This window comes from Cottoperca gobio, chromosome 9 (assembly GCF_900634415.1).
Source record: "Cottoperca gobio chromosome 9, fCotGob3.1, whole genome shotgun sequence".
In the NCBI taxonomy this organism is placed as follows: Eukaryota; Metazoa; Chordata; class Actinopteri; order Perciformes; family Bovichtidae; genus Cottoperca; species Cottoperca gobio.
In genome coordinates this window covers 25,188,212-25,198,676 of record NC_041363.1, presented here as the reverse complement: position 1 = coordinate 25,198,676, position 10,465 = coordinate 25,188,212, and the positions used below count along the sequence as shown (strand labels likewise).

General features: G+C 38.7%; 1 protein-coding gene across 3 annotated transcripts in view; it reads left to right on the top strand.

Moving 5' to 3' along the window:
* Positions 1–1,391: 1,391 nt before the first annotated feature.
* LOC115013182 (ral guanine nucleotide dissociation stimulator-like) overlaps positions 1,392–10,465 on the top strand; it is a 34,706-nt gene continuing 25,632 nt past the window's right edge. For all 3 annotated transcript variants that reach the window (XM_029439230.1, XM_029439229.1, XM_029439228.1), the window contains exon 1: positions 1,392–1,685. In XM_029439230.1, coding sequence (XP_029295090.1) covers positions 1,497–1,685 — 189 coding nt within the window. In that variant the 5' untranslated portion in view covers positions 1,392–1,496. The remainder of the gene's footprint in view (positions 1,686–10,465) is intronic.

Below are 10,465 nucleotides of genomic sequence, written 5' to 3'. Positions count from 1 at the left end.
TATAATAATAATAAAACATTTCAGGACTGTAATGAGGGAAATACAATCAGACAATTAAAATACAAAAATAAAATAAAATAATATAAGATAAAAACAACAATAATAATAAAACAGATAAGACGTGTAAATAAAACGATGTGCTAGAATTAATAGCAATGTCTCAAATTAAAGTTTTGAATACATTATTATTCATTATATTTAATCGTATTACTTTATTATTATATTAGCAGCATAAACATTTGAATTAATTTACATACTGATGGGTAGTGTTTGCTTTATATTTTTATATAATGATAATCATATGTTTTGTACATGAAAATCTTAGTCTGCAAAAAATGTAAAGGATAAATAAATCTCTTTAATAAATATGTGGATAAAATAAAATATTTCCCTCAAAAATCAAAATATTCAAGTACAAGTACCTTTACATTTAACTATGAACACAGGGACAGTGAACTACATCAGTGTGTTTTCTTTTCCCGTAGCAGCCTGCTGCCATAGTGAAAGCAGAAACACCACACTGCCATCATTTCCCAAAGGCATGACGTCACGCTGCCTTCAGGGACACCCCGTAGATCTATGCTTTACACTGTTCATATTGTAAAGATTAATTTACGACACAGTATAGTCCTTGTTAGAAAACAGAAAAAAGGGCTTTGTGACAAAAATAGTTTTGCTGGTTGACTCCATCAACTGTCATGATGTTTACTCATGGAAGTTACTTTTAGGAACTTCGATGCTGATGAACATTGTGATAACATACAGTATATATATATATAAATATTTAGAGAGAGAGAGAGAGAGAGAGAGAGAGAGAGAGAGAGAGAGAGAGACTGTAGACTTAATGGATTCCCAGAGGGGAAATGTGCATGTTAAAGCAGTATAAAAACACCAAAGAAGCAGACGTACTGAAGTGTATGTAGCATACTTAACATATTACAATTATGTCTCAGATCATCATTTTCAAAGACAACAAAACATTGTATCATCATGCTTCTTTTTCATATAAACAAACGTAATATCAAAAGACAAAATAATAGTGATAAAATAAAATAATAACCAATAAAGGAAAAATAGTTCTAATTAATTAATTAAAATGATAGTATTAACATATATATATAAAATTATATAGCTATTGCAGAATCATCATTTAACACCAGTTGATGTTTAGTTATGGACTGCAGGGTTGAAAGTGAAGCTCAATATTGTTTTAGAAATATGAGAGAAATGTGTTTGGTTTCCAGCCCTGTCCTCAACAGAATGTGAAGAATGTTAATCCTCCGTTACGTCCCCCGTCTCTGATATTCCCGACACCCCTGAAGGCAGCACATGCCTGGGGGCGGGGTTTAGAAAAGCCTCAGTCTGAGTCATGACTCTCCTCCACAGCCGCTGAGCCACACACAGCAGCACCGACTCTCTGGTGTTATAACCCAAATAACAACTGTGAAAATGTCGCTACCTTTGCTGTGACTGTATATTTGGCTCCGCGGGCATCCATGGTCTATTTCCTGGGGATGCAAACCCTGGCGCACAGCGTCAAGCCGGGACAGCTCGTTGAGATGTTTGACTCGTCGTGGAGGGTGCGGAACATTTGGGACGGGGTGAGGCTGGAGGTGGTGGAGGACCGCAGCCCGGTGGTCCTGCACAGCCTCACACACCTGGACCCAGACCTGCCGCTGCTGGAGGTGAGGTGGAGGTGGCCGGGGGGAAGTGGCAGGGCCCTGGGGCGGGATGAGAGGCGACTGAGGTCCGTTAGATGATGCTGTTTGTTGTGTTGTGATTTGGAGGATGTTCAGTCGAATCGGTCCTCGGTTGATCTTGAGCTAAAAAAAACAAAAAACAAGCAAAGTTAGGAATAAAAGGATATAATATGGTTTCTCTGCTTTAACTCTGGATCTTTTTTGGCTGTTTAAACCACTTTTAAACCAGTTTATTATATATTTATGAAACTTAAAAACAGTTGAAGGTATCTAGAATATACAGTTAATAAGTGAATAGGTACAAGATGATGATTGTTCTTGTTTGACAACTCAGATGATGTAATCTAACACAAGACTTCTACTAATCCTGTATTTTAAACCCTGCATGTAAAGCCTTATTATAATGTTGTAGATGCTTATTAAACAGCATATCAGTGTCAAATGCTAAGCTTCTGGAAATAAAGGGATAAGACTGTATGAGATAATATAATAGACATAACAAGAAGTAGAACAAAATAATGCTAGAAACTTGAGTGAATTTACCATTCCTGTGAGACACCTGAGACGTTGGCACAAGAGCACTGTACCAGGATGACTTGCTTTTTTTCTGTGGTCATTAATTATTCAACCCAGTACTGAAAATACACCAACTGTCAATGAGTCAAGTCTTACCAAATGTAATGTAGAACATTTTAATATTACTGACATTGAGAGTTGTTTTGATACATCACAAAAGTGGTATTTCCTGCTGTGATCTGGGATCCAGAGTTGTAATGTAAGTTGGTCTAGAAGCTAAATATGTTGTTTTGCTGGTGCTTTATACTATATGATATATAATATAGAGATAAGGTAGAATTAAGATATTTAATGTCAGGGTCTATTAGAGATACACAATGCTAAGAGTATTAGAGCTTAAATCTATGGCTGCAACTTACGTTTGTTTTAATTATCCAGTAATCAGTTTGTCTATAAAATGTCCGAAAATATAATCAAAATAAAATAGCAATCAGAATTTATACGGTTTGACTATAACTGGATTAGTTGATTTAAGCGACAAAGAATCATATAAAAGTACCTTTTTAAATCTTGTGTTTACCAGTGTAAGTGTTTTGGAAAAAAGTCATTCAGCATGTAAAAAGCATAAAAATGTTACTAGTTGACTAAAGAAATCTTGGTTGACTAAGACCCAAACAAACGATTCGTCAACAAATGCAATTAGAAGGGGGCACCCCGACAAAGGAAATGTCTTCAGTTTTGCAGGTGTTTGGTCATAAACCCAAGTATGGAACAGCAGACCTCATGGTGACGCTGGAGGAAAAGTCGAAAGGGTTCATCTTGTGGGGAACATGAATGTCTGAACCACATTTCATTTTATTCCATCCAATAGTTGTTGAGATATTTTAGTCTTGACCAACTTTGCCATCCCCAGAGCAGTAAATATGATCCTAATACTCTTCTGTCAGTATATATTTAGTACGCTCAGAGCTTTCTTCTCCTTAACCCCACTGCTTTATTCCACACTACGTCCCTTTTCTCTTCAGCCCTTGACGCAAACACACAGTTACACTGTTATCTGTCTAAATGTGTGTGTTTTTTTAATGGATTAAGATGAAACCTTCTCCAGCACAGCGCTCTTCACATCCCGTACATTTGATCAGATCAGGATAATGTAAGGCCTGGGATCGTGGACAACATCATAACTGATGCCACATGCAGACGATCTGTCTGTACACGTCAGTAATGTCTCTCCGGTCTGTTTATCATCGATCAGACCGGGACCGATATCACAAGCCCTCTGTAAATTTCCCCCTTCCCCATGTCCTGAGCTCAGAGAGGTAGTTTCAGCTAAACTGCTCTGATCGTCCCTGTGCTCTAATCTAATCCTCTCCTCTAACACAATTACCTAATGCTTAATCCCCCTCCTGCATAGGCCGAGGGGTTTCCTACACAATCGCCGCCTTTCTTCCCGTCAGTCCAGAGGCTGAGGCGGACGTTATTCAATGTCATGGTTCTTTTACAGTATAACGGGTCACTGGGGGTGTTGGGTTGGACTCAGTCATTTGTTGATGCCTCTGTCTGCACGTGAGCAGCATCACAGTCTGAACGTGCTGTATCATACAGCTGAGGGGATCAGATGGCTTTGAAATGGAGGTTTCAGATCAGACACAGAAGTTACAGCTGTGTCACACAGAACTGTTGCCCACTCAAGCTAATGTTTCTTTCATACTTGTTTGTTTCATTGTTTGACGTGACTAGTGTTGAATAAGTAATGGTTGGATTTATGCTGGCTGATCATTTTAGAATCTTCTTGGTTACACACACATCTGAAGTTTCTGTGGCTGGGTTGCTGCTCATGCTTATTGCCTGATTGCTCTTCTGTTGTTTATTTATTATTTACTAAGTTATTGCCAGACTGAACTTGGCAAGGCCAGCAGACAACCCTCACAGGATTAGATTATCGTTTGAAATCTTTTGATTCTGTTGCTGCGTTTGGCTACAGAGAAGGGTTCTGACTGATAATTGTCCTTATTGATTTTTTTCATTCATTTCATAATTTGGTTTATAAAATGTGGAACTATGGAAATTGCCTGTTAGAATATCTAAAGGCCAAGTGACTTTAAATAGCTTGTTTTGTCTGAAAAACTGTTTAACAAACTGTCACATGGGATAAACAAATTCTTCAAATGGAGATGCTGGAACCATGATTCTTTGGCTCTTTGACGTCGGCTACTTGTGATTAGTTGATCAACTTATTGATTCTAATCATTTCAGCCCTAGTACGATACCAAAACAACATGTTTTCAGCACCTTACTTTGAGGAATATAAACCCAATCTCTGAATAAAGTTTTGATTCAAATCAGAAACTGTCAAAATTCCAAATCTGAGGGAGCATAAGAAGTTATTATAGCAGCACAAACCAGCATTGACGTACAATACCCCGCCCTGCCCTTATTTTAGTTTTCAAACTTTATGGTTTCATTTGAAATATAACAACATTGGGTCCTAAACCCTGTTCTGTACGATAAGTAAGTCTTACAACTGATTAGTTTGGTTGTTTGGTGTGATGGGAAACGGTGAACATTGTGTAACTCAGCTGTTGGAACATCATGTGTGTGAAGCCTTCTTTTCTTATGTTTTGTCTGAATTTATGTAACCGTGTAGTCCCACTGTAATCGCATTTTCATGTGAGCCGGGTGAACAACATGGTAACAGATGCAAAAAGCTGGCGTCCAGCAGTATACCACAGTGCATTCAAGCTAAAAATAGTCATAATTAAGAGTGGAGTTCTGAGAGCTCTGCAAACGTCCAGTAACAAACCAGCAGGATTAGGGGCCAGAGCAACATAAAACACTGCTGAACACAGAATAGACTGCTGCTCTTTGAGGCTGCCTCAAGAGGCCATAAACAGTACGTCCTTCCAACTGTCAGCTCATTCATTGGAAATCAGTTTGGTAGCAGAGGACATCGGAGAGTGAGGCTTCTGCACTCCCAGAACAGTTCAGTAACTTATATGGAAGTCTTCACATCTATTTTAGGACGTAATCAATGCTCCGTGCAATATGAACCGTCAGTGAAATCAGAGACACAGAGCCACTGTAAGTGATCTAAAAACATAAAATCATGGTCTGATTGTCCTCAGTGCTAGCAGTGACTCAGCCAAGCTTACAAGCAGAGGACTTACACAACAACACAGTACAACTGTAGTTATCCCACGCAGAAGAATATGATCTCATAAGTGATCAAAAACAAATAGAATATCTCGTTAAAAAACAGGAAAGTACGTTACACTGGTTTTAAAGTTCCTTCTTGTCAATGGCGGAAAAATAACTAATTTACTTAAGTAAAAGTAGCTTCACTACAGTGTAAAACAATGTAAAGTCCTGCATTCACAATTTCACTTAAGAAAGTATAAAAATATAGCATCATTTATAGATTAGTAAATAAAAAATAATAACTATAATAATAAGTAATTTTGCAAATATGCAGTTTTCAGCCTCTCTAAGATCGAGACTTCCTGCTTTTCTCACTTTTATATCATATATTGAACATCTTTGGGGTTTTGACACAACAAGACGTCTAAAGACATCCCCTCGGCTCTGAGAAACTAAGATAGGACATTTTAAAATATATAATAATAATAATAACTAAATGGTCGATCGATTAATCGAGAAAATAATTGGAAGATTAATCTATAAAAATTAAAATGACCATTAATTGCAGCCCTATTGGATTATTAATTATTAATATGAATTATTATTGTGTTCATGCCTGTACAGTGGCAGCTGGTTCAGATGGAGCTCATTTAAATGACTGTCTGTGCTGCTGTGTAGCATCATATTTGAATATATAATATAATATATTGTATTAATGTAGTCTGTAAAGTAAATACTTTTATCAAATAAATGTAGTGAAGAAGTATAAAGTAGCATAACATGAAAGTACTCAAGTAAAATATATCAAACTTGTATTTAAGTGCAGTACTTGAGCTAATTTAGCTACTTTCTACTTCTACTGTTTGCCGCAGGTATTTTTATCCATGTGACCCAGATCTTCAGTGGGAAAAGGGACTTCAAAGAGCTTATTACTGATTGTAACTCATCAGACCTGAGACACGTGGAGAAGGAAGATGTCATATTAGGACACTCAGATCTCTTATTTAAGATTTAAGCATCGATTGGAGCGCAGACGGGCGTTTGGCCGAGTCTCGGTGACAGAGAAGCTTTTGTTTCCACGGTTCAGTTTGAAGAGAGTGGAGTAGCCTGATGCTGGATCTCAGCGGCAGACACAACGACAGAAACAGACGCTGGAATGTGAAGGCCTGGAGAAATGCTTAAATCGTCTGATTCTGCACTGGCTGTCTGTCTGCTCTAACTTAATTACCTGGACTGGTCTTACATGAGGAAACTTTCAAAAGACATTAACTGAAGTGCATTTATAGAGAAGGTGCAGCTCTAAGTGTCCCAAATCAAATCAGGTTTCCCTCCATTTGACAGGAATCTGAGGGTTTGAACAGCAGCAATCTGCACGGAGTTCCCTCTTTTTAAATTTCCCATCTGGACTGAATTAAAATACTACATATGAAGCCTGCATGAACCTCAGATCTGAATACTTCAGGGTCTATCAATCCTACAGTATATTTGCTTCTTTTCTGGAAGTTAGATTGTTTCCGGGCTCCCATCAGAGCGCTTGTGTAGCAAGGTTTTGACCTCTACAGGCACAATGCTACCAGACCTGGCAACATCCCTGGAACGCAGAGACTTAATCAGTTTTTTGGGTAGACTCCTTAAGTTTGAAACTCATTCAATCAAAACAAAATCAAGAGATAGAGAAAGTACACAACTGTAAATCTTGAGTTTCTTTACTGAGTCAGATAGTGGAGGGAAGGACAGAGAATGTTCTGTAGGGATTATCTGGTTCCTGTACGCAGGGTATCATGGTGGTATTTACTTCACTGTCTCTGTGCACAGCTGAGACTTTCAGGCTTTTGTGTTTTTGAAGAAGTGATTGTTCTTGTTCTGGAGCTTTCGACAAGCGAGTCAATGGACCTTGAGTTGATATTGTTTTTATCAAATGTCTTATTTTGTCTGTCAAACTTACCAACATCAAAACACAAGTATTTGATTTACAATGATGGAAAGCAGGTAAATACTTAATGTCGAAGCTGCATTTAATACTTTTACTTGCTTAATAATTGATCTTTCAAGTAAAACCAGTTGTGTGTGAACAGCGTCGTCTAAAGCCCAACACCATGTACAACAGTTCAGACATGACAAGGTGAAAAAGAAAAGAGACTGGGACTGTCTTTGCCAGAATCCCCACCAGACTCCATTGAAAGATATGTGGTTTGTTCTCCTCATGAAACTCTGTACGTGCATGTTGGTGATTGATAATGGCTGACAAAGCCAGTTTAGCTGCGGGGTGTGTTTCTAATACCTGTCACAACAGCTCTGTCACCAAGTTTTAAGCAACACACAGACCAGTAGTGCACTTAGCCACGGGTTAAATCAAGGTTCAGTTGTTGTGTATGTGTCAATGATGGAGAGTGAAAAAGATGAAAATAGAACAAACTGTGGGCGACACAAATAAGCAAAAAGTACAAATAGCTAGAAGGCTCTTGAAAGAGAACAAACCTCCTCTTTCCCGTCACTTTGAATTTAAATAGACTTCTTGGAATACATCTGAAGTTACAGCTAAATACAATTAATTATCTGATGGCAGGAAATGTGGATTGAGGTCTTTTCCAAAATCAAATCAGTCGTTCTTTGGCCCTCGGCCCGATCTGTCAACTTAATGTCACAGAAGAAACTTTGCTCATGTTCATGTCAAGTTTTAGCTGGAAGACGCACAAACAAAAAGCAAAAATAGTCCCTTTGTGTTGGTGGTCATTTGGAAAGAGAAATGATTAGATTAGCCCAGATGCAGGGAAGATACTGCTAGTGTGGTAGTAGAAGGGAGTCAGTGTTTCATGCATGTTTGTTGAAAGAGAAGAAGAAAAAGAGAAAACTAGATATTTGCAGCTCGATCACAGGGACATTTGATTCAGTACATATTTAGCCTGAAGTGACTCGAGGAATGGCAATGTCGGTCGGTCTAGACGGAAATATCTCAACAACTATTGGATGGATTGCCATGACATTTTGTGCAGACATTCATGGACCCCAGAGGATGATTCCTACAGATGTTGGGAATCCTCTGATTTTCCTCTAGCGCCATCAGGAGGTTGAAATTTGTAGTTTTGAGTGAAATGTCTTGAAATGTATTTGATGGATCTTTAAAATTGAAGACAATCACGTTCACCTGTTAACATGTTCAGAATATCTTTGATTGCCCTGTAACGTTCATTTAGCGCCATCATCAGGTCAACAGTTTAACTTTATGACCAAATACCTCCTCCTCAGCTGTGCTAATTAGCAAATGTTAGCACGCTAAACCGAGATGGCGAACAAAGTGAAATTGTCACTGTGAGCATTTCTTAAGTAGACAAACCTTTAATCAATGAATCAATAATCGCTCTGTAGAAAATTAATGAACACCTATTTTGGTAATCAATGAGTTGATCGAGTCACTAAACGTTCCCAAGTTCTACAATTTGATATTTGCTCATGTTTAATGTTTTACATCATTGTAAATGTAATCTCTTTGGGTTTTGGACGAACAAAAAGATTAATCGATGAAATAATCAGCGGATTGTTTAGTGCTAATTAGCTAATATTAGCATGCGACGTCTAAGGGGGTAGATATGCTTACACATGCTGAACATCTGCATGTGAGCATAGTCGTTGCTCACGCAGCCGTTTGGAACAGGAGGATGACATCTGGCCACGTAACTGGCTCTCATCAGGTGAAGACAGGGCTTTCTGCTAGTTGAGGCCACGCTGCCTCAATATTTAGACCACTGAAGAGTTTTCTGAGTGTTTGGTTGCACCACTCTCTTGCCCCACATCCAAATGATCTCACTGGCTGTCAGCACTCATTGTTAGCAAGGGGAAGTCACTGGCTTGTGCTACAGGCTTGTAATGGAGGCAAGCTATTGTTTGCTTTGTTTAGGTGTTGACTGTTTTTTTTGGGGGGGGGGCAGGTTTTCTCTTTCCACTGGGAGTTTCCCTGCTGATCTACATTTAGAGCTCGGCTCTGAGGGGCTTTCTAAGGGTCATGTGGGACCATTGCTATCGAGGCAGGTGTATTTTCTGTTGATGAGCATCATAAATTTGGCAGACGCCTCCGAACACAGACCCAGCCGATGTTTGGCCTTCAGGGGTTTGGCTCAGAATGAGGGTTTACTTTTGTTCCTGTGTGTTTGTTTTTATCTGTTCCTGTGCCAGGTGGTTGTGTTTCTAAAGACTGTACACCATCAGATATAAAGAGGGGAGGTTTGTTATGCAGGACAAACTTATTTGTTTTTCATTTCCAGGTGAAGAATCCTAAACTGTTATTCTGAGATAATGATCAGGTCAGCCAAAAGGTCAGCCTGTTACTAAGACCGAAGGAGAGGCTGGGAGTTTGTCAGGCGATAATGTTGCCGCCCTGATACCAAGGTCCATTAAGTTGTGGTCTTAAAGAACATGTCGATACGTTTCATGTACATATAGTGACGTAAATACCACAAACCACATAACATTAGTCTGTAATGTCTTAACAATTCAGTTATAGTTGCACCACAGTGACAGAAGCCTTGTGCAGGTTCATTTGCAGAGGCTGAAAACTCCCTTCAGAGACGAAAATCACTGCCTGCTGTTGTTTAATGTAAAGGCAGCTCAGGGATACAATCCATGCCCTTTTAATGTAGAATTAAGTAAGGATGTCACAAGACTAACGTGTCCTGGGGGCGATAGAAAACAGGCATGGAGCACAGTAAACTCACTTTCCACCCTATCAACTACAAATATGTGTTGAAACCAGCAGCAAGAAACATATTTAACGTTAGCTGTTAGCTGTTAGCTGTTAGCTGTTAGCTGTTAGCTGTTAGCTGTTAGCTGTTAGCTGTTAGCAGCAGGTGAACAGAGGTCCCATAGAGTTGCACTCTGGTGCGTTCAAGCTCTATTCAGTAAAAATGGCCATTGGGCAAAGGTAAATTCTAACATTATCACGATGTGTTTAATTGTAATCTTGTAAAATGTAGCTTTTGGTGAGAAACTTAAATTGTTATAGTTGTTTGAAAGAGACAGCAACATAAAATAGATATTAAAAAGGGAATTATGACTTGTTTAACTTTTTTAACAAAAAACAGTATTCAAATGGTAATAAAGCAGTCTATGTTGATGCA